General features: G+C 36.8%; 1 protein-coding gene across 2 annotated transcripts in view; it reads right to left on the bottom strand.

Moving 5' to 3' along the window:
• cxxc1a (CXXC finger protein 1a) overlaps positions 1-15,432 on the bottom strand; it is a 72,430-nt gene that overhangs the window by 36,647 nt on the left and 20,351 nt on the right. For both annotated transcript variants that reach the window (XR_005636154.1, XM_039774289.1), the window contains exons 5-7: positions 10,208-10,369; positions 9,834-9,986; positions 9,601-9,708 (exon numbers count right to left, since the gene is read on the bottom strand). Coding sequence is in view for 1 of the 2 variants with exons in the window: in XM_039774289.1 (XP_039630223.1) it covers positions 9,601-9,708; positions 9,834-9,986; positions 10,208-10,369 (423 nt within the window). In the remaining variant the exon portion in view is untranslated. The remainder of the gene's footprint in view (positions 1-9,600; positions 9,709-9,833; positions 9,987-10,207; positions 10,370-15,432) is intronic.

Raw genomic sequence — 15,432 nt, 5'->3', positions numbered from 1 at the left:
TTTAATGACCTCTTGGGCACAGCCATCTGCAGTGTGTCTATCTGCAGAGAGCAGAGAGAATGTCGAGCTTGTCGAGAGGTTTACTTACATCAGCACAGACAGTCATGTATCTGGTGACTCTTCCTATGAAGCCAGTAGACGGATTGGGAGAGCATGGGGTGGGGGGTCATGAGGTCACTGGAAAGGGGTGTGTATGGCGAGCCTGATATCTTTGCAAAAAGATGAGGAATTAAGTCTTTACAGTCCTGGTGCTTCTTGTTTTGCTATATGGTTGAGAGACATGAGGGCTATCTAGTGACCTGAGATGAAGTCTGGATTCCTTTGGCACTGTGTCTCTTCGGAGACTCCTTGGGTACTACTGGTTTGACTTTGTGTCGAATGAGCAGTTGCTCACGGAGTCCCAAATGAGGCACATTACCTGCATTGTGAGGGAACGTCAGTTATGGCACTATGGCCATATGGCGCGATTCCCCAAGGGTGGTCCGGATCACAGGATACTCAATGTTGAGGACCCGAGTGATTGAACCAGGCCAAAGGGATGCCCACGTAACACCTGGCTGCAGCAGATAAATAGTCATTTCCAGTATGCTCAGTACCAGTGTATGCTCAACAACCTACAGTAGTTGTGGGTGGTATAACGGTTCATCCCGAAAACCATTTATTTTTGTTATGATATGGATTTCTTATACCGCAACACCGGTTTAAATTGCCTAAACAATGTTCGGAACGTGCCGCAGGAAACTGTTTAAGGGGGACATTTTTCACTGCTACACTGCTAAACACATACAATGGAGTACATGCGTTAGTGGAGGTGCTGCGCAGGGGCTCTTTTTCACTGCTACACCGCTAAACACGTATACAACAGAGTACATGCGGGTAGTGGAGGTATTGCGCGGTGAAAATAGACAGAGAACATTTCAAAACTGAAGCTGTAGCAGACGATAAAGTTGAACATGATGACACAGAAGAACTTTTGCTGGAAAAAGGAGTCACGTCTGTTGTCTGGAGATACTTTTGATTTAAAAGGTTGGATGTGGACCATTATGTTCAAATGTGTGAATACTGTTTCTATACTATTGGATAAAACTGCAAGCCAAGTTGTAATTGTTTTATTTTTTTCAGTACTGTGTAATGTACCTGGGTACTGTGTAATAGTGTGACGACATGTTGACTTTATTCTTGACATTTCTACTGTATTCTCGCCGTTTGTCGACATTAAAGTCGACATGTTGACTTTATTCTTGTAATTTGTTATTAAAGTAAAACATCGTAAATTAAACTTCATCTTAAAATGAATATTTAATTTACTAGATTTTCTCAAACCCCGTCATAAGTTATGTAGCACATTAAACGCTTCATGTTAAGTGTTCCCGGAGCCATGTTAATTGGTACATGCTTGACAAGAGGAGGCACAGGCAGCACACAGAATATATTCATTTCATGATATTCCTGCTCCCCGAACATTTAGAATGTTAAGATAAATACTTGACATAATTTTCATGACGAAATGCATTGAAGTATGTATTAATCATGTGGGGGTATGGTGGCATAGAGGTTGCACTGCTGCTTCGCAGCAAAGGGGTCCTGGGTGTTCCTTACTTTGAATTTGCATGTTTTTCTGGTGGGTTTACTTGGCGTGCTTCTGTTTCCCTTCAAAGTCATGTAGGATGTGGGGTTTTGTTATGCTATATGAACCCTGCTAGTGTATGTATTGCTCGTATTCACCCTGCTGGGGCGTTCAAGATTTGCTCCTGCCTCGCACACAATGCTTGCTGGAATGGGCGCAACCCTGAATGGATGGCATAATTAAACATATATAATGAAGTTTTTTTTTTTTTTCTGAACACTCTGTGGTCTAAGTTAATAACAAGTTTTAATTTCACAAAGACGTTTATCGTGTGGTGATTGGTTATGCGGAGAAAGAAAAAGGAAGGATAGGAACTGGGGGTTTCGCACGTCAGACAGCACGCATGCAATATCAGAAGAACATCCATATTTAAGTTAAACCTGTGTGATACCCATTCATACATATAGTTTTTTGGAGCCTCGTCATACCTGCCATAAAGTTTACACTGAACGTACACCTGGGGACCCCTTACTGCCAGGAAGCAGCACTACCGGCACACCACCGTGTATGTTTAATACCTGCTTTAATGCATTTCATCATGAAAATGACATCAAGCATTTATCTTAGCATTCTAAATTTTCAGAGAGCAGGAATATCATAAAGTGAATGTATTCTGTGTGGCAATCGCTGCCTGTGCCTCCTCGTAGTGCAGAGGAAGTCAGTTTAAGAAGCGCGTAGTGATTAACAACTGGATCGGGGAACACTTAACACAAAGCATTTAATGTGCTACATTAACTTATGATGGAGTTTAAGAAAATCTAGTGAATTAAACATTGATTTTAGGATGAAGTTTAGTTTAAGACATTCTGCTTTAATTATAAAATAAACTATGAGAATAAAGTGAAAATGTCGACCTTATTCTCGACATATAGTTTTTTTTTTTTCTTTCCTGTGGCCCTAATACGATTCCGTAGGGCTATACCACAAATAGCATTATAAATGCAAGTTGCAGTTTTATTATTTATGTATGTAGCTTAGCTTGAAGCAAGGTCCATATTAATGGAATTTGCCTTAATGACGGTTCAGTTGGTAAAGATGTCTTCACCAAGTTGCACTTGTTTTATTTTATTCTATTTTTATTTGGTGAATACTGTGTAATGCACCTGGGCTTGAAGTCTTGAAGTAATAGTATTATTACTGGACATTGCACTATTATTTATTTTATTGTTATTATTTATTAGTTTAAATATTATGCAGTTTAATGATGGTAAAGTTTTTTAAAACGTCACTTTAAATTGTCAGTGGACAGAAATTGTTAACATTAACAAAGTGTAGTTGGTTTACAAAAAATATTTACTATTTATTCCTTTTCTAAGACATGTTTAGTGCAATACAACTTTTGACAAGCACCTCTGCATATTTTAAAGTCTAAATGCCTCTTTGGATGGTTGAAAAAATGTTGTCAGTTGTTTGCAAAATTTGTTCAATAAAAATGTTCTATATTTTGACTGCAACTGTCATGCAATGTGATTCCTTCTCTTCATTAGTGCCACCCCCTTCAAAACTATCACTTTATGGGGCCATGCAACTCTGTATTAATACTTGTGTGCACATTAAAATGTTTTTTTGTACAATTCTCAAGACAGTGGAATAGGTTATTCTTAGCCAGTCTACTGCAGTAATTGCAGTGGAAAATGTGGTTAACTCATGCATGGGAAAAAAATAACATTGAATATCGTGAAACCGGTATAATTTTGAAAAATACCGTGATATAGAATGTTGGTCATACCGCCCAGCACTACCCCAACCTGACCTAAGATAAACAATGAAAAAGGGTACATATATGTATAAAATCCATATATTTATGTATTGAACTTCCATAATCCAAACTTGTGGGTACAAAGAAGCAAGATACAAGTGACACAATGTGCTATGCATTTAAGGGCATTATCATCTCATGGAAATAGATCTGTCTTTTAAGCTGGCCGGGGTAAGCATGCTTAAGTTATGATACATGTCTTTCAGAAACTGGAATATAGCTGGAGTACATTGGGTGAAACCCATGAAGATATGGGGAGAATAAGGAAACGCCACAAAGATAGAAACCAGGTCAGGCTTGCATTCCTCAGTCTCTTTGGGCTATAAAGCAGCAGCACTAACCACCAAGGCACCATACTGCTCATGACAATTTAAAACTGTAAATTACACTTCTTTCGTTTTTTTGTGTGAACCTTTCAGTAATATCCTTAAAAATAAATGCAACTTGTGTGTTGACCACCTAGAGTGTGTCTGAGATGTATTTAAAAACTGCAACTGAAAGATTTTGTAATGGTAGCAGAGTTAAAAGAGCTTCTTGTCCTAAAATTTCTCTGGCAAGCAATTTGTTAATGAAAGACTCTCTTTAATCAGAAAGACATAGACTGTGTTATAATCCCCATCGGAAGTCAAGCTTTTTTATTCCGGAATGATGCTTGGTAGACTCAAAAACTGCATGCAAATAAAGCTCCTAATTTATTAAATGACAAGCTGTTTCTGTATTTTCATGAAATCCTTAGAAATAAATAGCCCAGACAGAGAGAAAGGATGTGACTTCCCTATGAATGTGGTGTACAGTAAACAGAAGAAGACAAACATTGCTGTGAAATCAAAATAGAGTGTGCACTATACAAGACAGACTGGACAAATATATATATAACTATACTAGCTGAAATACCCAGCATTGCCCGGGAGGAAAATACAGTTTTTTTTTTAATTGTTTGAGAAAAACATAATAAAAAAAAAACAACTTAAAAAATAAAAATAAATTAACAAACAATAAACCCGGGTTCACTTCCTGGGTCCTCCCTGCGTGGAGTTTGCATGTTCTCCCTGTGTCTGCGCGGGTTTTCTGCGAGAGGCTGGCGCCCTGCCCAGGGTTTTTTTCATGCCTTGCGCCCTGTGTTGGCTGGGATTGGCCCCAGAAGACCCCCGTGACCCTGTAGTTAGGATATAGTGGGTTGGATAATTGGAGGATGGATAAAGACTCACTAATGTACTTGTTTTGCGGTGTTGTATGTGTGTTATCATCCAGGTGACACTCGGAACTGGCCAACTGTATTTAATTTGAATAGCAACAGGGGCGTGGTGGTGCTCAAAAACAAGAATTCTGGCAGTCACCTCCAGTTCGCCCTCGTGTTTTTTTTTAATTGTTTGAGAAAAACATAATTAAAAAAACAAAATGTTAAAAATAAAAATAAATTAAGAAACAAAGACTCGCTAATGTCCTTGTCTTGTATGTATGTTATCATCTAATTGACGCTCGGAACTGGACAACTCTATTTAATTTAAAAAAGCAAAAGGGGCGTGGTACTGCTCAAAAATAAAGAATGCTGGCAGTCACCTGGTATATACTAACTATGTAAGCCCATACTGTTAAAAGCACGGGAACCTAGAAAGTATTTCAATCATCAGAACTACTCTGGGCATCACTCTGCTAGAAGGATTCATGTTGCCGAAGTACTCCATTGTTTGTGCATTAGCATCTAAGTGACTATCTTTCTTAGGAGGTTTCTTTTTGCCGGTGTGCTGGCCTCGCTTGCCTAAACTTGGAGCTGGAGCCCTCACCCCGACTCTACGTCTCAATTCCCAGCCGGACAGACACACACACTTCCACGCATAGAACTCTATTTAATTTCAAAAGCAACAGGGGCGCTGTGGCTCTCAAACATAAAGAATGCTGGCAGTCACCTTCAGTTCGCCCTCTGGTGGTCATTCTGAGGGTCAACTGGATGTAACATGCATACAAGACCACAAGATCATCCCCCACCCTACCCAGAAGGGGGTGGGTTATGGCTGATTTACAGTATTTTAGGTCAACCAATGAGGAACATGTGTACCAAGTTTCATGAAAATCGGTCCAGCTGTTCGGACCCGATACTGGAACATGCATACACACATTGACATATACAGTAAACCCTTGTTTATCATGGTTAATCCGTTCCAGACTCTACCGCGATAAATTAATTTACACGAGGTAGGATTCTTTATTTACAAATTGAATATTTTCGCAGTTAGAGCATAGAAAACCTGTTTACGACCTTCTAAATACATTTTTTAACATTATTAGGGCCCTCTAGACATGAAATAACACCCTTTAGTCAAAAGTTTAAACTGTGCTCCATGACATGACAGAGATGACAATTCCGTCTCACAATTAAAAGAATATCTTTCTCTTCAAAGGAGTGTGCGTCAGGAGCAGAGAATGTCAGAGTGAGAGAGAGAGAGAGAGAGAGAGAGAGGGAGAAAAGCAAACAATCAAAAATCAATAGGGCTGTTCGGACTTTTAAGTATGCGAAGCACCGCCGGACAAAGCAGCTGCAAAGAAGGGAGCAATGTGAAGGTAGTCTTTCAGCATTTTTTAGAAGAGCGTCCGTATCCTCTAGGCCAGTGTCCTAACAGCCCCTCTGCTCACACCCCCTCCGTCAGGAGCAGAGAATGTCAGAAAGAGTGAGAGAGACAGAGAAAAGCAATTAAAAATCAATACGTGCTATTCGGGCTTTCAAGTATGCGAAGCACTGCACGGGAAGCATATCGTATATCATTGAGGAGTTTTATTTAATACGTAATACGTGCTCTGATTGGGTAGCTTCTCAGCCATCCGCCAATAGTGTCCCTTGTATGAAATCAACTGGGCAAACCAACTGAGGAAGCATGTACCATAAATTAAAAGACCCACTGTCCGCAGAAATCCGCGAACCAGTGAAAAATCTGTGATATATATTTAGATATGCTTTCATATAAAATTCGCGATGGAGTGAAGCCATGAAAGCCGAAGCGCGATGTAGCGAAGGATCAGTGTATATAAAAACACAGTATCTATTTTTTTAAGGTGAAAAACACAAGCCAGCTAGTCCCACAAGCAAAGGCTCTGCCTAAGAACTGATTTGGGCCTGAAATATATTAGTGACACACAAAGGTCTAAAAACAAGTGTTAACATTTCAACTTCCTGCAGTTTTAATAACTAAACTGGAGATTAATAAAGACTTCAATTAATGTTTAGAGTAAATCTGCAAAATCATAGTGATTCATTTCTGAACTAAGTTGTCTCATATCTAGATTTCTCAGCTCTGAATTATTTAAACAAACAACAATGTAAGCTTTTTAAAATAATTATGAAGTAAGGAGGTTTCTGGCTAATCTTTAAGATTAATTAGAGTGAGAAAAAAAACAATTACAAAAAACTTAATCATCTAAGTAAACATATTTTTTACGCATTTTATGTGTTATATCTATTAAGATTAAAAACAAACAAAAAGACGTACCGAAGACATAATTATTAAATCACCCCTGAGCAGAATTCAATCCAACACTAAAGGCCCTTACAAATAAAGGAGTGTTTTAGAACAAAGTTACACGACAGATGCAGCTTTAATTAGACAGGAGAATTGATTGAGAGAGGCATTTCATTCTGAAGACAGAAGAGACATGCAGTGTCTGTAATAGATTCCTTTCCATTGTTAATAATATTTTACCGATGTTATGGACCTTACATGGTAGGTAAAAATAGATTAGCACATTATATTTTGAATTACTCTCTAATTAAATCTTAATTATTATTTTTTTTTATCTTAAATCATATGAATAATAAATAAATATAACAGACAGCTGAAACTACGGAGTGAAAATAGTTTATATTTGAAACATGATCACAGCACATACAATCCAGCTGTATTCTGAATACTTGTATAATGTAAAGGTCCCAGGAAACTTCTGTTATGTAATTCTGCTAATGTTATGGGTTTGTGAGGAGAACACATTTTAGCAGTGTCAAGAATTATTATCCATATTTCTGATGGGTAAAGGCAATCAAATTTCATACTACAAAATGCAATATCAGTAAAGTGAAAAAGTAGGTAAACCCCATTAAATGTTTTTAACATATGAGGACATAGCAAGATTTGATTTTCATTTAAACAGTACCTATCGATCAACATGATAAAGTATAATAAACATTGTGTCATATTTACATTTTGTAGTCTATTGTACAATTTAAACAAACATTAATGCAAATTTTGCATGTTGAGAAAGTAAGTATACTCCTATTTTTATAACTACCTAAAATACCTAAAATTAGAATCTGGTGGATATGATTAAAGATTTATATGCATTTTGTTATTGAAGTAGGCTATCACCATTCCTAGCTCAAAAGATCTCTCTAAGGCCTTCAGAAAGGTGGACATAGATGCCTGCGAGTCTGGAATGGGGAAAGATCCTCAAACAGTTTGGAAGAAGAAAAAAAAAAATCACTCCACTGTCTAGAAGATACATCTACAATTGGAGAAGATTTTTTGAATACCATCAAACCTGTCCAGGCCAGGCTACCCCAGACTACCCCAGAAAATTCAGCAGGAGAGCGGAATGTAAGAATTTTATCACAATACCAACAGGTACTGCTGATGTCAAATTTAATGGCTATACCATTAAAGAGTGGCTGCACACGTTAGACTTACATGGGAGATGTGCCAGGTGAAACCGTCTGCTGTCCAAAAAGAACACCAGGGAAAGACAAATGTTTGCTCATGAACACCTAGGCACAGTCCTGGGCTTATTCAACAATGTGCTCTGGACAGATGAGGCAAGATAAGAGCTATTTATAACACAGTTCCAGAAGACCTGTTTGGTGAAAGCCAAAGACAGTATTTGACTAGAAGATCCTAACAACTAACTGTAAAGAATGGTGGCAGAAATATTGTGGTTGGGGGTTGCTTTGCTGCATCATGGCTGAGGAATCTCAACATCATAGAACCCACTATAAATTATACCAGAGAGCGCTTGAGGATAATGTGAGACCATCTATAAGTAGATTGAAGCTCAGCCAAAAGTGGACCTTGTACATGAGAATTACCCTAAACCTACTAGTAAATCCACAAAGGAATGGCTAAAAAAAAAAAAAAGTAATGGAAGGTTCTGGAATGGCCAAATCAAAGCCTTGATCTAAATCCCATTAGATGCCTGGGGGGAAGGAGGAATTCTGCAGGGAGAAGTGGGGAAATGTTCTCCCATCTGATGCCAGAGACTGGTAGACAGTTATAGGAAATGTCTGCCTGAGACTGTTTTTGCCAAAGTGAGTAAATACTAGCTATCAGAGCTAAGAGGTATACTGTACTTACTTTTCCACAGATGGAAATGGCATGGCTATTCATTTTCATTAAATAAATTATGTAAAGTCAAATTTTCATTTTTTTTTTTTTTTTTAACAAGTACTTAACCTTTTTCTAAACATTCTGTTTAAATGAAGATGACATTTTGATATGTCAACACATGTTAAAAAGAAAACACATTTCATTGGGTGTATTTACTTTTACCAGAAGACACTAACAACTGAAATATGTTTTTTGGTAGACTAAACTATGAACCTTATAATTATGAACTATAACAGAAACATTTTCAGAATATAAAAAAAAGATTTGCTTTATTGAGGTTTAAAAAAAGCAGGCAATACAAAAGCTTTAGCTAATTGCCGATTTTAGTATGACATGTGCATACTGAATGCAAGCCTATTTGCTTTTCTTGTAATACAATTATTTCAGCAATGCATTTTTACTTGTGTATACAACCGATAATGAAATGGAAGAAAAACTGTGAGCCCAGCAGTGGGTGAAGGATGCAAGGGCAGTTCTAAGTACACTGAATAACTTGTATTCTCCAATTCAAAGAGCAAGAGAATAAGTACACTGCTGAAATATCTTGCAAAACAGGAGGTGGATTTTAGGATATCTTATGTTCCCTAGTTGCAATGTTAATGATAATCTGTTAGTCAAGGACAAAACAAAGCACAGAATGTTTTTCTCCTCCAAACTGCCAGGAGCTCTAGTTTTCTTATAAAAAAATTAATATTTACAGCTTTGTGTTTTATTTCATTCTACAGCATTGCTTTACCTGATCATAAGCACAGCATAACACAATACTGATACATGGCAGCATTTTGAAGAAAATAAAAAAACTAATCTAATATGAAATGCAATTTCAAGGAGATTTTAAACAAGAGAGGTACCTTTTTCTCAGATTTCTTTTCCCGTCTTTTGACATGCTTGACTTTAACAGCTCGCTTGCGAAGCACAGAATCTAAGAAAGGTCCATCATCATCATCACTAAAGCACGGCTGACAGAGAGACAAAAACAAGCATGTCAGTGGCACAGTGTGCACTTATAAAATTTTCTTCGACTCACTACATTTGGTAGTTATTTAATTTTGCCACTAACTTGAGAAAATTAATAAAATCTCACCATGTTATGGTCCTCATATCCAGCCTCACGGTATTGTTCATACAAAGCCATTTCTTGTTCATCATAATCATCGGATAGATTAGAATCTTTTTGGGTGGAGTCATCTTGCTCTTTCATAGGCATGAACTCATCATCTCTTACACGCAACATTTTCTGTAAAAAATAAAAAGTCTTACTTATTCATGTTACTAGACCTTGTAATGTAACTTAACAGCCGAAAATCAACACATTAAATGTTGAAACTTGAGGGATTTCCATTGACAACAATCCCGCATTTTTAAAGATATTTTATAATATTTTCAGAACTTAACAAAAACAAAATAAATCTCATGCTTTTAATGAAACATGGATGATATCTCTATAATCCAACTTACCCTAGCGCGGACCTCACACTGTCTCAAGCGACACTTTTGTCGTATTTTATTAGGACCTCCAAACTTCTTCATATCTTTACAGAAGTCACACTGAGCACAGTCTTCAGTACGCCGACATGGCTCACATTCACCACACATTCTTGCAGATCGCTTTACCTGGGACTACAGAAAATAAAACTAGATAAAAAAATATACCTTCTTGAAGGTCTTCCATGTAAGATCACATTTTTTGCATGTCACTTTCAACTGCCTGCCTGGGGCAATAGTTGTTACTTGGGTTACAAAATACAGAAATTATCATAAGATACTTAACAACTAAAACATAACAGTCAAATATTATTAAGTACTGGCCTTAAGACTGCCATATGAAGATTAGAAGGAAGCAACTATGGGAAAGTAATTGATGGCCTATTTCCACTTTGAAAATATGATGTCTATTACAGATGATTAACCATTTGGTATCAGTTTTCAACAGTGCGGTAGACTAACACTACATTGTAACTGTAAAGCCTATGAAGAATAAGCCATACCACTATAAGTAAATAAACAGCAATAAGTAAATTGTGATGCCCAATATTTGTACTGTAATGTCCAGTGTGTCAAAAATTTAGCCCAAGAATCAATTTAGTGTATTAATAATATATTTGTTTTCTTTTTCCTAATGCATACTGAGGCCAAAAATCAGCTTTGGGTTTTTTCTGTGCAAGCTTCTTTAAACATGTATTTTCATTGGACACCACTCTTATACCTTGTATCCCTTGTTGGAATGTTGCGCCATACAAAGAGTCAATGTATAAAGGCTCTGAACATTTTAGCACTGTATTGTCCAAAGGAAACTAATTTGTTCCAAAAGCTATTTTAATATATTGTAGCATCAATGTCAATGGGCTCCTGTAGATACTATTTTCACAAGCTCTGTTGAAACTAAAAAGCTTTCCAAACAACAGAATGGCTTACACTGCACTGTAATCTCTTGACATCTGTGGCATTATTCCTTATTTAGCAGCTATGTTTTATTAAAAGGAACATCCAAAAATGAATATGCATTCAACCCATTTGTGTGTCTAACAAGCAGTACTTGGTTGACAGATGATAAGGTTAGGTCAACTATGCATGAGTATCAGAAAATACAAGCAATGTAAATAAAGAAGCAAGGTGCTTTGTGCTAAGAGGTGTCGTCACAAAGATTGTGAAAAAAGTAGACTAAAAGCAATCTGGATTACCATGGGCAGCTCATTCCACAACTTCAAATGCAAAACTTGGCAACAGTACAAGTTACACGGAAGCCTGCACTATGATGTTGAGTCAAATTGCATGCTGTGATGGTGGTATCACTTTTTTCAGCTTGCCTTGCAAATCCTTTTCCATCCACAAGATGGAGTAGAGAGCTATGAGACAAATAAAGCCCACTCATGCTTGCACTTAACATCACCTACTTACTCAGGAGGCTGTCTGTAACACTACGGTACATCATGTAGAATAGACATTTTTATGAATAAAAAAACAATATTTTATTTATATGGTAGTAGCCTGCTTTGCTAAATTTCTTTGTGTGAATAGTTATAATGAAAGGGGAACAAAACAGGAAGCAGGTTAGGTAAATGCAGACGAGGAACAACTATAGCGCTAAACTACTTCCTAGTTGTTGACTGTATAATTTGTGCACCACATCATAATATTTTGCAAAACATATGAAGCAATTACATTATAATACCATGTGAAACTATTGCTTTTTGAAGGAAACAATTCAAACATGCTTCTTTTGTACTAGCAATAAACATGTTTTTTTGCTGTACACACGTACCACATTACACTTACAGTAGGAAAAATACTGTGCAAATATAATTGCAGAGATGACCTTAATCTATAGTTCTAAGAATGAAAGTAAAGTACAGAAACCTTTAAGTCATAAATTTGACTTCGATAGGATTAGGACACTTCACCTTTTCTTCACTTCCATCCTGATTAATGCATTAGGGATGTGTTCAGATCTGTCCTACACATCACATAGGCATCGATGGGGGGGTTTGGTGGTTATAGGGGTAATAGCTAAGCCCCATAGTCTTTTCCAACAATAATCCTTCTGCAATGCTGGTAAAAGTTGTGATGGTAAAAAAAGTCCCTACCAGCTGCATCTGAGTCTGTATGTCTCTACTGGCTACTAGAACTGCATTCAGACTGAAATTATAAGTGATTCGTTTCTGATATTTGGCTCATATTTAGTTTTTTGCTTATTCAAATTTATTTTTCTTATTACATATGCTCACATTGTTTATTGCTAAGGACCATTAAGGCATGCTACTCTCTTTAACATCAGAACTGCATCTCAATTATAAGGCTATGGAAATTTTGCCTCCCTATTTACAAACCCTTCAATATGGCTGTTCCACTAATTTGTCTTCTCAATTTGATCTTCTTTAAAGCCCCCAATAGTTCCTGGCTAAATATTTAACTACTTAGTTCTGAAAATAAGCAAGCTGTTTTAACGTTACAAGAATTTTATATTTTATATTGGTCGAGTGTTTTCTGAACTGTAGGCAATTTACAGTGAACAGGCTTAATTAAGAATGAGTAATAATACATTTAGAAAGAACATTATCTATATACATATCATTGATCCATTTATGTCTAACATGCTTATCCAGTTCATGGTCAAAGGATGCTGGTACCTGTCCTGGCAGCTCTGGCAAACAAGGTTGCAAACCAAATGTGAATAAGGCCTTTTGTGGCAGTTCCTGTGTTATCTGATGTGTTGCACTAATTCGAATTACTATAAGTTTAAGATTTTGCAAACATAATCACTTCATTGAACAACCAGTGTCTGATGTAAAACTTTGCTGAATGCAACTTTATATGTTTTGGAGGTTGAGAAATTATACATTATAATATGGATTTTGTCACTATTTTCAAACATTTTCTGCTTTTATGAATGCATGCCACCAAATGTAACTAAGTCTTAAAGAGCACAATAAGCTTCAGCACATGGTAAGTGTTTTGATATGTTACTTTATTGTCAAGATATTGGCAGAGATAGAATTGCAAAATCCATGGAAACAGACTAAAGAAAATGTTAAGAGAAATTGTTACCAAGAATAACTACAATGTATGCCTTTACCTAACTGGTTGTGTCTAGGATGTAAAGCTCTAAAAATGCAGGGAATACATCTCAGAGAAATTGGAAGTTTGCCAATGGACAACTTGAAAAAGGTGAAACCTTTACAAAGGCATTTATTTTGCTTTCAGCCTATGCTGCTCCACTTCCCTGCTCACAGAAATTGATCCTTTAAAATATCAGCTGAAAGAAACACAGGCTTAAGAGACATCACTATCATCATTTCATTTTGGCTGCTCTTATTAAAAAGAATCAAGCTAAGGAATTCTAAGGGAAGGGATAAACCTTTCTTAGAGTTGCAATTTCTCTTCATAGAGGGAATAAACATTTTCAACTTTTTAATTTTCTTGGTTACTACTTTTAAAATAACCAAATTCCAAATTAGCAAATGTTCTCTGCTAAATAAAAATCCACACTTTAAGTTTATTTGGAATTCACATTAAAAACCTCACAAACTGTAAAACATAAAAGCAAGTTTAATAAACTTCTGAATAAGGGACTGACTGTAACAAAAACTTGAATTCACTGTAGCCCTTAAGAGACTGTGTTGAACAGTACGCTCAGTAGTACTACTGCAATAAAAGGAAAATTGGGCACTACCACCCACAGAAACCCCAACAGATGACAATGCTGTGCAAAAACTAAACAAGTAGTAAACTCTGCTCAGTAATTAATGTATGGTTAAAAAGCTTCTTGCAAACTCAACTTAGTCATCAATATCCATTTTTTCCAGTTTTCAATAATACGATCAATGCAATTTTGTATCTAGATGAATACTTACTTATGGAGACTGTGAAGATTTCTTTATGCCTGGTGCTGCTAGCCTGTTTCTGGGTTGCCTGGGCAGTCCCTTTAACCCTGGAGTGCCTCAAGCATACCTTTGTTCATTTGTACACATGTTTGGTCTGAACCTTTCAGTTCAACCTTCAGGGACAAAGCACTTTTAAGCAACATATTGGTTGATTTCTTGTGAAGCAATTTAAAAGGTGTATGCTCATGTATATCTCACTACTTTGGAGTTATCGTCATCATGACAAACTATTGATTACTTAATTAGATTATGATTTCATATTTTGACAACTGAATAAAAATTTGAAATGTATGAATATTCAAATACTCAACATCAAAAATGGAGAAAGTAATGATGTGAATGTAAGATACTTTTAACTCTGTCATTTGGTTGTTGTACAATATGGTGATAGAGTTTAATTTTGTGTGATTTTTTTAAAGTATTACTTGGCTGACATTTTAATCTTTTTTGAAAGACAGAATCCTCATTTAATGGAGGACATCTCTTTCCTCAGCAGCACTCCAACACTGCTGCTGCAGCTCTCCACGACTCCCTCAATATGGCTCCAATAATCTTTTTGTTTGATGCATTCCCTGCCAGGACATTTTTGCCCCTAGCTCCCCCTCATACTGCTCACTTGTTCAGAGGCAACAGCATCTGCATTTACTGCCACAGTTCCGAGAGCCGAGCCAAGTCAAGCAGTAAAAGCACAGGATGGGGGCTTGTAAAATTTTCTCTTTAAGCCCTTGATCATCTCCCGCTCTCACTCACACACACATATACAGTGGATGAAATAATTATTTGACCCCTCACTGATTTTGTAAGTTTGTCCAATGACAAAGAAATGAAAAGTCTCAGAACAGTATCATTTCAATGGTAGGTTTATTTCAACAGTGGCAGATTGCACATCAAAAGGGAAATCGAAAAAATAACTTTAAATAAAAGATAGAAATTGATTTGCATTTCATTGAGGGAAATAAGTTTTTGAACCCTCTAACAAAAAAGACTTAATACTTAGTGGAAAAACCCTTGTTTGCAAGCACAGAGGTCAAACGTTTCTTGTAATTGATGACCAAGTTTGCGCACATTTTAGCAGGAATGTTGGTCCACTCCTCTTTGCAGATCATCTCTAAATCCCTAAGGTTTCGAGGCTGTCTCTGTGCTACTCTGAGCTTGAGCTCCCTCCATAGGTTTTCTATTGGATTAAGGTCCGGAGACTGACTAGGCCACTCCATGACCTTAATGTGCTTCTTCTTGAGACACTCCTTTGTTGCCTTTGCTGTATGTTTTGGGTCATTGTCGTGCTGGAACACCCATCCACGA

The sequence above is a fragment of the Polypterus senegalus genome, chromosome 13, assembly GCF_016835505.1.
Source record: "Polypterus senegalus isolate Bchr_013 chromosome 13, ASM1683550v1, whole genome shotgun sequence".
Lineage (NCBI taxonomy): Eukaryota > Metazoa > Chordata > Cladistia > Polypteriformes > Polypteridae > Polypterus > Polypterus senegalus.
Note: the sequence above shows the minus strand (reverse complement) of the source record. Positions and strands in the feature narration are given on the sequence as shown.